The sequence below is a fragment of the Tamandua tetradactyla genome, chromosome 2, assembly GCF_023851605.1.
Source record: "Tamandua tetradactyla isolate mTamTet1 chromosome 2, mTamTet1.pri, whole genome shotgun sequence".
NCBI lineage: Eukaryota > Metazoa > Chordata > Mammalia > Pilosa > Myrmecophagidae > Tamandua > Tamandua tetradactyla.
In genome coordinates this window covers 121,835,550-121,854,086 of record NC_135328.1, presented here as the reverse complement: position 1 = coordinate 121,854,086, position 18,537 = coordinate 121,835,550, and the positions used below count along the sequence as shown (strand labels likewise).

At 37.7% G+C, this 18,537-nt stretch overlaps 1 protein-coding gene and 1 long non-coding RNA gene across 15 annotated transcripts in view; one reads left to right on the top strand and one right to left on the bottom strand.

The window, feature by feature from the left end:
• The window catches only part of FANCC (FA complementation group C), a 446,081-nt gene that overhangs the window by 395,350 nt on the left and 32,194 nt on the right, over positions 1-18,537 (top strand). For 12 of the 13 annotated variants that reach the window (XM_077148703.1, XM_077148701.1, XM_077148700.1 and 9 more), the window contains 3 exons: positions 9,920-9,995; positions 13,687-13,768; positions 16,149-16,323. The exons of the other annotated variant lie outside the window; for it this stretch is intronic. In XM_077148703.1, coding sequence (XP_077004818.1) covers positions 9,920-9,995; positions 13,687-13,768; positions 16,149-16,323 — 333 coding nt within the window. The remainder of the gene's footprint in view (positions 1-9,919; positions 9,996-13,686; positions 13,769-16,148; positions 16,324-18,537) is intronic. 13 annotated transcript variants of the gene reach the window in all.
• The window catches only part of LOC143673769 (uncharacterized), a 48,774-nt gene that overhangs the window by 16,030 nt on the left and 14,207 nt on the right, over positions 1-18,537 (bottom strand). The window contains exons 2-4 of one of the 2 annotated variants that reach the window (XR_013170628.1): positions 18,132-18,197; positions 12,054-12,266; positions 11,414-11,490 (exon numbers count right to left, since the gene is read on the bottom strand). This is a non-coding gene — a long non-coding RNA (uncharacterized LOC143673769). Of the gene's footprint in view, positions 1-11,238; positions 11,491-12,053; positions 12,267-18,131; positions 18,198-18,537 lie in introns of those variants that run through there. The other variant, XR_013170627.1, reaches the window with a different exon arrangement.

Sequence of the window (18,537 nt, the reverse complement as noted above, 5' to 3'; positions counted from 1 at the left end):
TTTTGTGCATCACAGAACTTCATCAAGAAAGTAAAAAGACAGCCTACACAATGGGAGACAATATTTGGAAACGACATATCAGATAAAGGTCTAGTATCCAGAATTTATAAAGAGATTGTCCAACTCAACAACAAAAAGACAGCCAATCAAATTACAAAATGGGAAAAAGACTTGAACAGACACCTCTCAGAAGAGGAAATACAAATGGCCAAAAGGCACATGAAGAGATGCTCAATGTCCCTGGCCATTAGAGAAATGCAAATCAAAACCACAATGAAATATCATCTCACACCAACAGAATGGCCAGTATCAACAAAACAGAAAATGACAAGTGCTGGAGAGGATGCGGAGAAAGAGGCACACTTATCCACTGTTGGTGGGAATGTCAAATGGTGCAACCATTGTGGAAGGCAGTTTGGCAGTTCCTCAAAAAACTGAATATAGAATTGCCATACGACCCAGCAATACCATTGTTAGGTATCTACTCAAAGGACTTAAGGGCAAGGACACAAACGGACATTTGCACACCAATGTTTATAGCAGAGTTATTTACAATTGCAAAGAGATTGAAACAGCCAATATGTCCATCAACAGACGAGTGGCTAAACAAACTGTGGTATATACATATGATGGAATATTATGCAGCTTTAAGACAGAATAAACTTATGAAGCATGTAATAACAGGATGGACCTAGAGAACATTATGCTGAGTGAGTCTAGCCAAAAACTAAACGACAAATACTGTATGGTCCCAATGATGTGAACCGACATTCGAGAATAAACTTGGAATATGTCATTGGATAGAGACCAGCAGAAGTTAGAAACAGGGTTAGATAATGGGTAATTGGAGCTGAAGGGATACAGACTGTGCAACAGGACTAGATACAAAAACTCAAAAATGGACAGCACAATAATACCTAATTGTAAAGTAATCATGTTAAAACACTGAATGAAGCTGCATCTGAGCTATAGGTTTTGTTTGTTTGTTTGTCTTTTTTTTTTACTATTATTATTATTTTTATTTTTTTCTCTATATTAACATTCTATATCTTTTTCTGTTGTTTTGCTAGTTGTTTTCCTAAATTGATGCAAATGTACTAAGAAATGATGATCATGCATCTATGTGATGATGTTAAGGATTACTGATTGCATATGTAGAATGGAACGATTTCTAAATGTGTTAATTTCTTTTTTTTCTTTAATTAATTAAAAAAAATTCAAAGCACAGCACTACAATTAGTTGTAGAGCATATTTCAGAGTTTGACATGGGTTACAATTCCACAATTTTATGTTTTTACTTCTAGCTGCATTCTAATACACTGGAGACTAAACAAGATATCAATTTAATGATTCAACGTTCATATTCATTTGTTAACTCTTATCTTCTCTGTATAACTCCATCACCTAGGTCTTGAAGATGTTTCCCTACATTTTCTTCTAGAAGATTTATGGTGCTAGTTCTTACATTTAGGTGTTTGATCCACTTTGAGTTAATTTTTGTGTAGGGTATAATATAGGGATCCTCTTTCATTCTTTTGGCTATTGATAATCAGTTCTTCCATGCACAATTATTGAAGAGACCATTTTGTCCCAGTTCAGACGATTTGGGGGCCTTATCAAAAATCAGCTGACCGTAGATATGATGGTCTATTTCTGCACTCTTGATTCTATTCCATTGGTCAGCGCTTCTATCTTTGTGGCAGTACCATGCTGTTTTGACTACTGTGGCTTCATAATAGATTTTAAAGTCAGGGAGTGTTAATCCTCCCACTTCAATCTTCTTTTTTAGGATGCTTTTAGCTATTCGGGGTCTCTTTCCCTTTCAGATGAATTTGGTAATTAGCTTCTCCAAATCTTTGAAGTAAGTTGTTGGAATTTTGATTGATACTGTGTTGAATCTGTAGCTCAATTTGAGGAGAATTGACATCTTAATTATATTTAGCCTTCATATTCATGAGCAGGAAATGTCTTTCCAACTATTGAGATCTCCTTTAATTTCTTTTAGCAGTGTTATGTAGTTTTCTGAATACAAGTCCTTACATCCCTTATTAAGTTCATTCCTGAGTACTTGATTCTTTTAGTTGCTATTTTGTTTGTTATTTTAATTTTTTTATTAATTAAAAAAAATTACAGGAAAGAAACACCAACATTCTTAATATGTGATCATTCCGTTCTACATATATAATCAGTATCTGTCTCTAGTGCTGCCTTTAGTGTTTCTTGCAGAGCTAGTCTCTTGGTCACAAATTCTCTCAGTGATTTTTTGTCTGAAAATGTTTTAATTTCTCCCTCATTTTTGAAGGACAGTTTTGCTGGATATAGAATTCTTGGTTGGCAGTTTTTCTCTTTTAATAATTTAAATATATCATTCCACTGTCTTCTCAAGTGTTCCTTCTCAAGGTTATACTTGAGAAGAATGTATAACCTTGTGCTTTGGGGTGCAGTGAACTATATATGTCTATTAGGTATAATTAATTTGTCAAGTTATTTAACTTTTCTAATTCCTTGTTGATCTCTGTCTGGTTGTTCTGTCTCTAGAGGAGAGTGGTATATTGAAGTCTCCTACTATTATTGTTGAAACATCTATCACGTCAGTTTGCCAATGTCTGTCTCATGTACTTTGGAACTCCTTGATTGGGAGCATAAACAATTACGATTGTTATATCTTCTTGGTTGGTGAATTGACCCTTTCATTAGTATACAGGGTCCTTCTTTGTCTCTTATGATGTCTTTACAGTTAAAGTCTATTTTGTCCAATATTAGTATAGCTGTTCCTGCTTTCTTTTGATTACAACTTGTGTGGGAAATTTTTTCCATCCTATCACTTTCGATCTATTTGTATCCTTGTATTTAAGATGACTCTCTTGTAAACAGCATGTACCTGGATTATGTTTCTTAATCCATTCTGCCAATCTGTATCTTTTAACTGGTAAATTTAGTCTGTTAACATTCAAAGTTATTACTGAAGAGGCATTTCTTGAATCCACCATCTTATCTTTTTTATTTTACTTGCCAAATCTATATGTTCTTTTCTCTTTCTCCTTGTGTTCTTTAAATTACCCTGAGTGGTACTCCTCAATTCTGTGTGCTCCTCCAGACCTCCCTCTCCCATCTTTTTTCTTTTTCATCCGGCAGAACTACTTTTAATATTTCTTGTAGGGCCAGTCTCTTGTTAACAAATTCTTTCAAGACTTCTTTGTCTGTGAAAACTTTAATTTCTCCCTCAGTTTTGAAGGACAGTTTGGCTGGGTACAGAATTCTTGGCTGGAAGGCTTTCTCTTTCAGGATCTTAAATATATCACACCACTGCCTTCTCACCTCCAAGGTGCTAGTTGAGTAGTCTGAGTTCAGTCTTATTTGGTTTCTCTTATATGTAGTAGATTGTTTTTCTCTTGCTGCTTTCAGGATTTTCTGCTTCTCTTCAACATTTGACAGACTGATTAGTATGCATCTTGGGGAGGGCTATTTGGATTTAGTCTGCTTGGAGTTTTTTGGGCTTCTTTGACTTGTATATTTATATCCTTTATGAGGGTTGGGAAAATTTCCCCCATTATATCCTTAACTACTCTTCCTAGCCATTTACCCTTCTCTTCTCCTTCTGGGACACCAGTGGTTCTTATATTTGTGTACTTTGTTTTGTCCATCATTTCCCTGAGAATCCCATTCAGATTTTTCCACCTTTTTTGCCATTTGCTGTTTTGAATCTTCAATATCAGTTGTCCTGTCCTCTATATAACTTATTCTTTCTTCTGTCTCTTCAAATCTGGTGCTGTGTGCCTCTCATATGTTTTTTGTTTGGTCAACAGAGTCTTTAATCTCTATGATATCCACTATTTTTCTATTTATTCTTTCAAATTCCTCTTTATGCTCTTCTACTGTCTTCTTGATCTTCTTTATGTCATTTGCTACCCCACTTATTTTATTAAGCCGAGTTGTATGAACATCTTTGATAAATTGTTCCAACATCTGTGTCTCCTCTGATGTTTTAATTTGGTCATTAGGCAGGGCTATATCTGTCTGCATTGTGATTTCTTAGTGATCTTCTGCTATCTTCTTGGCATGTAAACATCTTCATTGATTTACTTTAGGAGTTGATTATTTTCAGTAGTCTGAGTCCTTGTGTCTGTGGAATGGCTACACAGCAGGGAGCAGGGTGCAGGGTGGGGTACTCAGTGCATTGATTTGTTTCAGGACAAGGATAGGGCAGGTTGGGGATATTACACGGATGCTTGTGAATGTGGGTACCCAGCAGCCAGGGAGGATGTAGCTGTGCGGGTGCACCGGTTTGGGGGGTATAACCTTGGTGTGTGCTGGTCTAAGGCCTGGGGCCCTTTGTGCACATGCGTAGAGCTGGGGCAGCAGTTCAGCGTTATGCCTTCGTGGGTTGGGGGCAGATGTGACCTGTTTGTGCAGGTCAACACTTTCTCAGAGCTGGAAAGTGTGGCTGAGGGGCATGCACATGCACAGTTCTAGGACGGCTGTAAAGTGCTGTTCCCAGAGCTGAATGACCTGATTGGGGGCCTGTGCACATGTGTGGGCCTAGGCGTGCCATAAACTGATGCACAGAGTTCAGGGGGGGTGGGCTGAGGCTGTGTGACACTACTGGCAGTGGGGCAGGGGTAGCCTAGGTATGGAGGTTAGTGTCCGCAGCCTTTATGTGCAGGCAACAGTCTGCAGGGAACAGAAAGGGGAAGGTAGTGCCCTGGAGGGGTGCAGGAGAGGTTGGTTGGGCCATACTTGGGGAGGGGGTGTGTGGCATGTATGTGCACTGGGGGCTGGTAGGATGGGAGTGCCTGGAGCAGGGGGAATGGGAGCAGGGTTCGGGTGTGTGGGGTATGGGGTGAGTTGCTAGTGACTGGACTGTGCTGGTGAGGGTAGTGCACCCAAGGAAAGCAACCAGGCTTACTTCATAGTCCCTGGCTCCCGTCTGTGCACTCCCATGGGCTCTGTGCCTCTGTGCCAGGCTCCAGCTTTTTGCCTCTCAGTTCAGTGCAGAAAGGTTAGCTGCACTCCTGAATGGCTGCCTCAGTCATCCCTTCTCTAAATTTTCCATGGAGCAGGGCTAATCTTGAGCTACTCTATTCCTCTCCTTTTTTTATCCTTTTCTCCCCCCCTTGCTCTAGATAAACACAGTGCAGTTCTACTACTATGCCATCTAACTAGTAGGCAAAGCTTAAGATTGTCATGGCAAGCCACTATTTCTGGATCAGTAGGAACAACAAATTAGTTCAAGTTCTGACTTCAGAATAGCAGTCTAATAATACATTAAACTACATCTCCCACAGATAAAAATGATAAACTCTGGGCAAAATATATTTTTTAAAAAGCTATTTGAAGATACTTGAGAGCAACCAGAAAAGCCAACAGAAACTGGAGGCGATTCTATCCTTAAAAAGGGAAGAAAGCACATTGGTAATTTTCCACTTCTTTCCTGAGGGCTCTTCCCAGTCTCCTGAAAGGGCATTGGAGGCAGGGAGTGGCCAGAGCTCAAGGCATATTCGGATTGGCCAAAGCTGGGGGCTGCCAGAGGAATAAAATATAGATGAGGGTGAAAAGAAAACCAAAATCAAAAGATGAACCTAAACCCAAAGAAACTAACAAGTAGATTAATTACAAAAATTATAGGAAAGTTAAATATTTTATAAAAAAATAGAGGTATCAGATTGATGAAAGCCATTAGTCAACTATACATTTTCTTTTGTTCTTCCATAGACTTTAGGGCTTGGGCAGGCCCATTGTTTTCATTTTTTAAATGCAATTTTATTGCGATATATTCATACACCATACAATCCATCCTAAGTGTACAATCAGTGGTCCACAGTATCATTACATAGTTGTGAATTTGTCACCATAGTCAATTTTAGGACATTTTCATTACTCAGGAAAACAAAAAGAAAACCTGAAATATCCCCTACCTCTTTTCCCTCCACCCTATTATTAACCCCTAGTATTGGTGTGATACATCTGTTACTGTTGATGAAAGAATATTAAGCTATTACTGTTGGTTGTAGTCCATGGTTTGCAATAGGTACATTTTTCCCGTATTCTACACTAGTATTAACTCTTGTAATTGTGTTGTACATTTGTTCTAGTTTATGAAAAATGTCTTAATATTTGTACTGTTAAACACAGTCATTGTCACCCACAAAATTCACTGTGTTATACATTCCATGTTTTAACCTCTAGCTCTCCTTCTGGTGACATATGCAACTCTAAACATTCCCTTCCAACCACATTTGCACACAATTCAGCACCATTAATTATACTCACAATGACATGCTACTATCACCCTGTATTCATTAACAAACATAAAAATTCAACCAAGTTAAAAATTCTGCGCATATTAAGCAATTGCTCCTCATTCTCTAGCCTCATTCTAGCTCCTGGTAACCTATATCCTAGATTTGAACTCTGTGAGTTTATATATTGCAATTAGTTCATATTAATGCGTTAATACAATATTTGTCCATTTGTGTCTGGCTTATTTCACTCAACAAAATGCCCTCAGGTTTCATCCATGTTGTGTGCTTGAAGACTTCATTCCTTCTTAGTGCTGAGTAATATCCCATCGTATGTTTATATCATATTTTGTTTATTCAGTCATTGGTTGATGAACACTTGTGTTGTTTCTATCTTTTGACAATTGTGAATAATGCTGCAATTAACATTAATGTACAGATGTCTGTTCATGTCCTTGCTTTCACTTGTTCTGGGTATATACCAAGTAGCAGAATTGCCAGATCATAAGGCAACTCTTTTCTTACCTTTCTAAGGAACTGCCAAACCATTCTTCACAATGACTGTACTATTTTGCATTGCTCCCAGCAATAAATAAGTGCTCTTATTTCTTCACATCATCTTCAACATTTGTAACTTCATGTTTGTTTAATAGTGGCCATTCTAGTAGGTATGAAATTATCTCATTGTGATTTTTATTTACATTTCCCTGATAGCTAGTGAAGGTAGGCATCTTTTCATGTGATTTTTAGCCATTTGTATTCCCTCTTTGGAAAAACATCTATGTCTTTTGCCCATTTTTTAATTGGATTGTCTTTTTATGGTTGAGTTGTAGGATTTCTTTATATATCTGGATATTAAACCCTTATCATATATGTGGTTTCCAAATATTTTCTCCCATTGAGTTAGCTCCCTTCTCACCCTTTGCAGCACAGGAGTGCTCAATTTTGAGGAGGTACAATTTACCTTTTTTCTTTCATAGCTTTTGTATGTTTGTTTTTTAAGAGAAGCCATTCATTTTATGAAAATATAGATAAATTGATAGGAAAGAGGTATGTTATGCAAATAATAAGCACTAAAAGCTGGTATGACTGTACTAGCAGCAGATGAAATAGACTTCACTATAAGGAATTTTAGTAGAGATAATGAAGGGCATTTCATAATGAGGAAATGGTCAATTCATCAGAACATACCAATTATAAATGGATATATACCTAATAACGAGGTTTTTTTTAGTATTTTTTATTGTGAAATATAGCATATATACAAAAAAGCAATAAATTTCCAAGTACATTTTAACAAGTAATAACAGTGTTTTAAAATTTCTGAAGTAAAGAGAGAAATAGACAAATCCACGAACCCACATAAAGTACATAGAAATAAATTTAACAAAATATGTATAGAATTCTGCACTGAAAACTATTAAATATTGCTGAGAGAGAAACTAAAAAAGACAAATATATGGAGAGAGAAACAAGAATCCTGAATTGTTAAGATATCTCTTCTTCCCAAATTGATCTGTTGTTTCAGTACAATCCCAGCAAAAATCCTAGCAGACATTTTTAAAGTGGAAATTGGCAAGCTGAATCTAAAACTTATATGGGAGGGTGGGCAATGGTGGCACAGTGGCAGAGTTTTCACCTGCCATGCCAGACACCCAGGTTTGATTCCCGGTGTCTGCCCATGCAAAAACATAAATAAACAAAAAATAAAACATATGGAAATGCAAAGGAGTTAGAATAGCCAAAACAGAAACTTTGGAAAACAAAAACAGAACAATCAGTGGACTCACAGTACCTGTTTTCAGGGCTTACTATAAAGCTACAGTAATGAAGACAGTGAGTTATTGGCAAAAAGGGTAGACAGAGATCATGGAAGAGAGAGAGAGATCCAGAAATAGATGCACACATATATGGTCAGTTGATTTTTGACAAAGGGACCAAGGCAATTCAATAGAGAAAGGAAATTTTTCAAGAGATGATGCTGGAACAACTGGATATTCATATGGGGGAAAAAATGAACCCCTACCCCTATCTCACAAATTAGACAAAAGTTAATTTGGGATAGATCATAGGCTTCAATATAAATGCTCAAACTAAAGAGCTCCTAGAAAGAAAAAAAACATAGCAGAGTATCTTTTTTAACTTTGGCGTTGGCTAAGATTTCTTAGTAACAATGCAAAAAGGCACTAACTGTAAGAGAAAAATGGATAAATTAGACTTCATAAGAATTTTTAACTTCTGCTCTTTGCTAGACATCATGAAGAAAATGAAATAACAAGCCACTAGCTGACAGAAAATATTTGCAGTACACATATCTGACAGAGAATTTGTGTTCAGAATATATAAAGATCTCTTACAACTCCATAAAAAATGACCCAATTTTGAATTGTGGAAAAGTTTTGAAGATACACTTCAAAAAAGATATATAAATAGGCAATAAACACATGAAAGTTGTTAAAAAGTCATTTGCCATAAGGGAAATGCATAGTGAAACCACAATGAGATAACATTTCACATCTACTAGAATGGCTAAAATTAATATGTTTGGCAGTACCAAATGTTGGCAAGTACTTGGAACAACTAGAATTCTCACATATTGCTGGTGGGGATGTAAAATGGTAAAACTACTTTGAAGAATTGTAAGGCAGTTTCTTATAAAGCTAAACAGGCTTCTACCCTATGATACAGGAAATCTACGCCTATGATATTTGCCCAAGAGAAATGGAAACACATGTCCACATAAAGACATAAATAATAATGTTTATTGCAGCTTTAATCATAAGAGTCCGCAAAAGGAAACAGCCCAAATGTCCATCAAGAGGAAAATGGCTGAACAGATTATGGTACATTCATACAATGACAACTTCTGAGTGATAAAAAGGAATGAACTTCTGATACACAATTATGTAGATGAATCTCAAAAAAAAAAAAAAGCCACGTTGAACCAAAGAAGCCAGACACATACCCTATGATTCTACTTATGTATAATTCAAGAACAAGAAAAATAATCTCTCGTGTTTGAAATTAAAATACTGGTTGCCTGGGTAAAGTGAAGGGATTAACTGTAAGAGGCCCCAGGGAACTTTTTGGGGTGTTGCAGACACTTTGTGTCTTGACTGGGTTGATAGTCACATGGATTTATGCATTTACCAAAGCTCATCAGATTGTGCGCTTAAAACTTACACAGTTTACTGTTCCTATATTTTACCTCAATTTTTTTACAAAAGAAGTTCAAAGAATCTATGCTTTCTGAAGGAAAGGATAGTTGCAGCACCTTGGTTCTGTGTTAGCATTATTACTGTTTTATGCCTTTTTTGTTGTTAAAAAACCATACTGTAATAACTAGCATTTTCCAGCTGCTGTGGTACCTCTCATTTAAATAGATTTACATGTATAATTGGGTTCAAATGAGGCAAACAATTTATATAAAGGCATCAGGGGCATAAATTTATTTTTCTTAAATCCCAGAAGATGTCTTTAAAAAGACTCATTTTTCTGGAATATATTTATTTACAAGGTTATTGGATGCATCTTTGTAAAATAAATGTTTAAGAAAACATTCTGACCATTTAGTACTAATAGATATTTTTTTGGCAAAAGAATGCAAGATTTTATATTTTCTTAATACCCCTTCTAATCCTAACATTCCATTCTTTTTTAAATTTTTGGTTCTTTATAGCTGAAATTTGCGCTCAAGACCTACTTTCCTTATGCTTCTCCATCTCTTGTTATGGTGTTACTCCAATACCCTAAAGGTAAGTTGAGATTGATTTTACCCATATTTAAATGATTTATGGGAAGGAGCAGTGACAAATCATAACCCTTCCCTCCCATTTCCTTATATCATGAGGGAGCTGGAATTGGTCATTTGTAAGATCAACTTTAAGCTCTCAGGGTCTCATGTGCTGTGGACTTTGATATGAGAATTTTCTCAATTTCCCAGTTATGATAACAAAGAGAGATAAAAAAGTGAAAAAGGACAAAACTGGTCTGTAGTTAGGTATTGATTCTGGATAACACAAGAGCTGGTGCCAGCCAGATCCACCTGATGCTAGGAATAGGTTAAGGCTTGATTGAATTAAAATGAACAGTACATTTATTTATATTTCATCTTTCTACTTCTTGTACTGTTGCTTTAAAAGTAAAGATAAAATGATGAATAATCCCAAGGAGAGTTAGGGGGAAATTTCCCCTAAGCAAGGAAGGGCTTTTGAAAGAATTCAATAGGATATTTGCATTAGACTGTAGCCTTTTCTGATTTCATTTGCATTCAGTTGACCATATCCAGTTGTAGAAGGGATAAATCCACCCTTAATTCAACTGAGGTTGATCAATTAAATATGCCAATTAAAAATGACTATCCATTTTGGAAGTATTTCAGAGATAGAGAATAAAGTCATCCTTTCCTTCTAAAGCCTGAAGAAATGGCAGCATTGACAGCATCAGTGCTATGCTATAGAAGAAGGAATTTAATCTGACCATAGAGGAAAGGATAAAAAATAACATTTCCCTTTACCTGCCATTTTTTTGTTTGTTTGTTCTTTTTGTTTGTTTGTTTGTTCTATTTTATTTATTAAACATACCAACATACAAGCACAAACATTCTTAACATATGGTCATTCTATTCTACATATACAATTAGTAACTCACAATATCATCACATGGTTGTATATTCAATTCATCATCACAATCATTTCTTAAAACATTTGCATCAATTCAGAAAAAGAAATAAAAAGAAAACAGAAAAAAATTCCTACATACCTTACCCCTTACCCCTCCCTTTCATTGATCACTAACATTTCAATGTACTAAATTTATTTTAACATTTGTTCCCCCTATTATTTATTTTTAATCCATATGTTTTACTCATCTGTCGATAAGGTAAATAAAAGGAGCATCAGACACAAGGTTTTCACAATCACACAGTAACATTGCGAAACCTATATCATTATACAGTTATCTTCAAGAAACATGGCTACTGGAACACAGCTCTACATTTTCAGGCGGTTTCCTCCAGCCTCTCCATTACACCTTAACTGAAAATGTGATATCTATATTATGTGTAAGAATAACCTCCAGGATAACCTCTAGACTCTGGAATCTCTCAGCCATTGACACTTTTTTTTTTTCTCATATCACTATTCTGCCTTTTGGTTGAGAGTTTTCTCAATACCTTGATGCTGAGTCCCAGCTCATTCCAGGATTTCTGTCCCACGTTGCCAGGAAGATCCATACCCCTGGGAGTCATGCCTAATGTAGAGAGGGGGAGGGCAGTGAGTTTGCTTGTTGTGTTGGCTGAGAGAGAGAGAGAGAGAGGCCATATCTGAGCAACAAAAGAGGTTTTCTTGGGGGTGACTCTTAGGCCTAATTTTAAGTAGTCTTAGCCTAGCCTCTGCGGGGTTGCGTTTCATATGAACAAACCCCAAGACTGGGAGCTCAGCCTCTTGCTTTGGTTGTCCCTACTGCTTGTGAGAATATATGAAGAATTCTCCACTTGAGGAAGTTGAATTTCCCCTCTCTCACCATTCCCCCTAGGGGACTTTGCAAATATTTTTTTATTCACTGTTCAAATCACTCTGGATTTATTGGGGCATCACTCTGAACAAACTTACAAAATCTCATGTCCTACACAAGGTTCCATGTACTATGGTCTTCAATTAAGCTGTCCACATAAGTTACATTAGGAAATGCACTAGTCAAAATATATAGTAATTAATATTTTAATATTAATATAGTAATTGATATTTTAAAAACTTTAACTTATGTGTAAAGACTAAAACAAAAAATGTTTATTTGATACCTGCCATTTTTACCTTATTTTTTTCTTGAGAGTTGAGTAAGTAGATTCATTTCAGGAAAGTAGGTGGTTCCAAAGTTTTAGCACATTTGACAAAATCAAAATTCCTCTTCCTTTTTCTAGAATATAGGTTCCTGCCCAGAGTGTACTATCTGACAGTTGTCCTTTCAGATGTTAGAAGTGATGGGCCTCAGTGGAATCTCTGGTTGACAGTTTGGTGAAATGTAACCTGTTGGGGCACAATGGGAAAAGTCCGAAAAAGCAATAAATCACTTTCCTAGGGCAGGCCACGGTGGCTCAGCAGGCAGAATTCTCGCCTGCCTTGTCGGAGACCCAGGTTCGATTCCTGCCCTTGCAAAAAAAAAAAAAAAATTATTTTCCTGGGGTATACCATATAACTTAAGTCAAATCAACCAAGCCTAAGGTTAGCCTACTTTAGAAGCCAAATGATCTCCAGAAGAAGTAGTGGAGCTGTTATTTTTGAAATTTTGAAACCTATAAGCAAAAGACTAAATTCAGCCTAGATGCCTTTTCATCCATATGACTGTCCTAGATTTATGCCCAAAAATGAATAAATAAATGCAAGTATAAGTACAAGAACCTCCTATGCTATTTCTTGGAGTCATTGTCTACATATGACTTTTGGAAAAACTAATGTTATATTCACAGACTAATTTTTACAATAATATATTCCTTTATCAGAAATTTATTTCATGCCTGTTCTGAAGTTGTGTGGATAACTTATGAGCCCTTTCCTCAATAGCTACAAGTAGAGGAGAAATAACATAAGTCTCTAAATAACTAATACAAAGAAGAAAAGAAAAATACCTTCAAAATTCAAAAGTTATGAGAGTTCAGAAGAGAGAACAATGGTCTATAACCATTTAATATTGAGTATTTGTGGAGTGGTAATGGTTACTTTATCACTCACATTCTCTTTCCCATGTCTTTAATTACAGAATCTATTACTACATGAAAATGTAGTAACCTTTTTTCAGATGTTGCTTAGAAGTGCAGCTACTTAGATCTTCAGATGGGTTTAAAACCACAGGATAAGTGTGAAATCAGAAAGACTAACTCAAGGAAAGACATTTGTTTGTATACCTTTTCTTTATGATAGACTTGGAATTGTATTCTAAATTCATCAAAGTCACAGAGAAGCAGTTGGACAGTCCATTCCCAGATCTTTGTTGACAGTTTTATGACATCTCCTTGTATTTTTGTTGTTGTTGTTGTTTGTTACTTTTCTTTTATCTTTTTTTTCTTTTTTGACATCTCCTTGTATTTTGAAATCGCAAATTATTAGTTATAGAGGAAGAGGAGGGTAAGTAGGAGAGAAAAAAACTTGAGCAACCACCACATAGCATATCTGAATCCTAGGATGTGCTTGTTTACACAGTCTTTATCTACTTCCATGTACCTCAGTTGAAGAGTTCATGGAAGTTTAGCTTTGTGTAACATCAATGGATCCTTTCCCCCCAGCATAAATGTTAGGCACTGGCTGGGAAAAACATGAGAGCTGGCGTATGGGTTCCATGAACCAGAAAAAAATGGCACTTCCCCAAAACTCACCCAGTCTAAGCTGCACATGATTACTAATAGGCTTGGCTTTTTTTCAATTCCCCTCTGATTTCTCACTCCACCCACAGATATCCCACAGGGACTTTGGTGCCAGTCATTGAAGCATATTTCTGAAATGCTCAGGGAAATTGTTGAAGACCAGACTCCTGGGTGAGCAAATACTTTTACCCCTCCTAAGTCTCTTTCACATGTGGTTTCTCTTGATCCTTCTTTTCTTTTGAAGCAGAGCTGGTAAGCTAAGGTATATTATTGGCTCTTCTCTCACCAAGCAGTTGAACACTATCGCTAAGGGAAGAGAGAAAGCTGAGAGCTGCATGAACCCCTTCTGAGCAGGTCAGCTTAAATAGGCATGCTTATGTATATGCCCTTTCAAGAAACCCTTCTAGGTAATATCTTGTATTAAATTTTGAAATATATAAGAATAAAAATAAAACAGATCTCTGAAGGAAGCAGTACCCACATGCTGGAGACACAGCATGCAGAACAGGGAAGTACCTCTCTGGGTGCTGTGATCTTCTCTCTCTCTCAGAAGGGAATTCTAAACTTTTCCTGCTTAGTGGTATGGAATGTGATGTGTTTATTTTTCTCCTCTTTCTTTTTTTAATTTTTCCTCCTCTTTTTAATAAATGTTTTTCTAAAATTAGAAGATCAATTCTAACACAAATTAATTTCTAACATTGTTGTATTAGGTACCCTTTTATATTTATTTTTTTTAAAAGCATTCACATTTATGTCTTGTTAAGCTATTATGTCTTGCTAAGCCATAACATCCTCAGCTTCCTCTTAACTTCTTTGCTTTTAGAGTATAAACGTTTTATTACTCTTATATACTAACCTACCAAGACATTCTTTATTACTTTTGCTAATTCTCCCTTTTGAAATTTTCTATAATCTCATCGAGCTAACAACAGATTAGATTTCAGTGCATCTATTTTCCGTGATCACTATTAAAGGTGTGGGTGTCAGTTTCTCTCTCCTTCCCCTACCCAGATTCCCACCAATGGAGAACAGACAGAAAAACTGGTAACCAGCAGGGTTCAGAGGATTGGCCATATTAACTGCCTGAAACACCAAGTCACCCCTCTGTGCACCCTTTCGAGTTGTCTCTTTTGAACACAGGGCATAAACCCCAAACCTCCTGGGTTTCCTTCCTCCTGTAAGAGATGGGTCTGTGAGCAGGCTCAGGCAGATTCTCAGGTAGACACATGGGACTGCCTTATACAATGGTACTGTTAGAAAAGAGGGAAGATCAGTATCTCTGTATGGCAGGGCCTGAGCTCTGATCCAGGTGTGATTCCATAGGAAACAAAGAGCTTGAGGGAGCCCCACTGCTCATCTTACCACTCATGAGGTCTTCAGTGAAAAGACAGAGAGAGCCTGGGTCTTGCTTCTGAGACATCAAGACTCAGTAATGTAGCCCATGATGCATCAGGCTCTGACCTGTTGGATTAGCCACTCTCCTTCTCATGGGGACATTACTTTCACTCTTCTTTCCTGTTATCTCCATTTTCCTTTAAGCCAGATTTCAGAACATTAAAGCTCTTGTTCTCAGGGAAGAATTGGGTGGGAGGAAAACAGTGACCAAAGGAGACAAAGACAATATGTAGAGCTTGGGAATTCCTTGAACACTCATATGCCACGTACACCCCTTTCCAGTTCCAAAGGAAAGTTCCAGTTTAGTTTGATGCCAAAGCTAGTCCTTCTCCACTTCCTCCAGGATTGATGTTAAACTGCTGAAACTGTTCCTTTGTGAAATTAATGGGTCCTTACCTTGATTAGAGTCTACCCTTTAAGCAACAATTGCAAACCCCAGCTCCTAGTGTGATGAAAGGAGAGCTTCAGAAAAGCTTTAATTTTTCAGCATTCATGCATAGATGATGACAAGAAAGAATACAATTTACAACTCATTAAAAATCCATAATTTCCAAAATATCACCCAGAACTTTTTATCTTGTTAGAAAGGAACCAGTACATGTTTCTGTCTGAGTTTAACCTTCTTATCCCTTCATCGCTGAAGGGTGGAGGCAGATGGCCCTCCGTGGGCCCCATCTGGACCCCAGAGACTCTCTGGGGGTTCTCCCTCATTCCCTAGGGGAAAGCTGCCTGTGTGGCTGGCTTTGCAGTTTGGAGGCCCCATTCTCCACAGCAGCCCAGCTGTCCAGACCATGGAGAGGGCAGAGAGGCACCATTTGCAGATTCTCATTTCGCTTCATTCCTGTTGGTCATGAGCCAAAATCTTCCTTTCTAGAAGTCCTTGTACTCACTTAAGGTCCTGGGAGGTAAAGAATTAAATGTCTTAAGACTCTAGGACACATGGGGCTTTTTGAAAAGCATCCTTTGGAATGCCCTGTGGTGAGTTCAGAGTGGCATTGTGAGTTTTCGGAGCCGAACTTGTGTTCCTTGCAAGTTGTACTTCAGTGGATAAGTACAATTTAAGCCAACTTTTCACAAACACTAAAGTTGCCCTAAGAACCAGAAAGGAAAAAGCAATCCAGTTGCCTGGTTGCCATGTGCTTTGGTTCTGTTCCAGGTCCTGCGGAGTCCCCTTTGAGAGCTGGTTTTTGTTTATTCACTTTGGAGGATGGGCTGATATGGTGGCTGAGCAGTTGCTGATGTCAGACAGTGAGCCCCCAGAGGCCCTGCTATGGCTCTTGGCGTTCTCCTCCAGCCCCCACGACGGGACTCATCAGCGAACACAGACCATGGTGGGTGGCAGGGCCTCCTGGGGGTGGCTTGCAGACTCAGTCTTGCAGCAAGTAGTCTAGAGGGGGTGTAACTGTCACCGCATCTCCCAGGTACCCAAGCTCTGAGTTGTCAGGGGAAGGTGTGGTACCCTGCAGATAGGGGCTTGGCTGGTGGTGGTGGTATGCTTTCCTCATGGAGTTGATCAGAGACCAGATGTTCTGACTCCATTCTCCTAGGAGGCCTTGAGGAGATGAGGTGCAACTCTTTCTGTCCTCATGGGTCATTTCACCTAGACTTGCTCAGCTGTCAGTCTACCCTCACCTTACACCTGGCCTGGGCCATGTGCTCCAAGGGATGTGGGTTCCAAGTTTGATGGGGCTCCCTGCTGAGGCTGTCCAGCAGCTGGCCTGGCTCTGCAGCTGGTATCTCCTCTGATCATCAGCCTGGCTGTAGCTGCCTCAGTCTTGACTTGCTTTCTTGGATCAATCAACAGATCTTCACATCACTTTGTTTAGAACTTAGTAATCGCATGATATTAACCACTTTGCTTCTGGAAAAGGACTTGGTCATTTCCTGAATAACAGAGCAGTTAAGTACAGGACCAGGAAATTGTGGCAAAGACAGTTGTTATTTTAGGTGGAATATAATAATTACAGGAAACAGTGCTTTGATTAAAGGCATTGGCAACTCCCTTACAAACATTTATTTGTCAAGTTTTTTCAAACTTCAACTGCCTGTACTTTTTTGCTGATTTTAATAGTTAAAGGGAACAGGTTTCATTATATATGGAGAAGTACTCTCATTTGCTTTATGCTTTCTGTTGTTGTTTGAAAAAAAAGCAGCCACCAGAACAAATATGTCTGTATTTTACTTGCTTAGGGGCTTGCATGGCAGGAGAAAGGAAAAGAATTTTGGATTTTAAAAAATTGAAAGTTGTTGATTATTTTGAATCAAAAATAGTTCAACTTTTTAGAAATTATCATAATCCACATATGTAGTCAAGGATTGCTATCTGATTAAAAAGAAAACCTCCTATTTCTTCCTTTTTAAAATATCATTTTTAACTGATTAGGGAAAATCCTAGTTTGTTTTTCATCATCTTATTTTTTTGTAATAATTAAAATGTAGACATTCTCTCTGCTAGTTAACTTAGTCTTTTAAATAAAACCTATACAAAGTCACTTACTTGGGAGAAGCTTGGGCATATTGGGTAAAAGTGAATTAACTCATTCAGAGTATTTTAGTATAATACATCCATTTACTTATTAGCTTTTCTATCAGAGGTAGTGATTGCTTTGTGATTTAAACCAGGGCTTCATATTAATGATTCCAGCGCCATTTCCTCCTTGATGCCCAAGCTGAGGCCTCAGTGTATGTGATGTCCAGAGCAGTGAGTGGGGCCTCGTTCTTCTAGTTTAGCTAATAATGAATAATTCTTACTCCCCTGGGTAATGAAAATGGATAATTCTTGCTGTGATCACTTGATGGTCTGGTGGGTGACTTGAGAAGAAAATTGTGACCTGTAAGTGTTAGAAAGCATGATTATTGTGGGATGTGATTGAGCTTGAGGATATTTGTGCCTTTGCCTTAAAAGGTATTATTAATTCACAGTTAATTGCTTAGCCTCTGAGAGTATGTGTGACTGGAATGGTTGCTTCTGACAGCTGTCCTTGAGGTATAAGAACTTAAGAACAGGATGGTCTTGGCTTGCAACATTTATAGACCATGTTCTTGGCCAAGCAGTTTTCTCCTTTTATTGCTAACTTTGAACTGGATATTGATAAAAACAAAAATGTCTACATCTTAAGAATTAGGCAAAGCTTCATACCTCGAACCATATCATTCCACTTCATGCCTTGTACCATGTCCATTCCATTATTCTTTAGAAATAATCCTAAAGAAAGAGACAGCCATACAAAGATTTATGTACAAGGATACTCATCACGATATTGTTTCTAATTAAAAACAGCCTAAACTTTGAATAGCCAATGATTTTTTGCTAAATATATTATGGTATATCCTCACCATGGAAAAGCATTCTACCACAGAAAATCGTGTTCTTAAAAACTATGTTCTGTTGGCGCTCAGATGTGGCCTCAGTTGGGCTCAGTCCAAGCCCAACTCTGCAAGTGAAATCACTGCCCTCCCCACTAAGTAGGACATGACATCCAGGAGTCAAAGTCTCCCGGGTGAAGAGGGAGATGACTCCTAGGGATGAATCCAGACCTGGCACC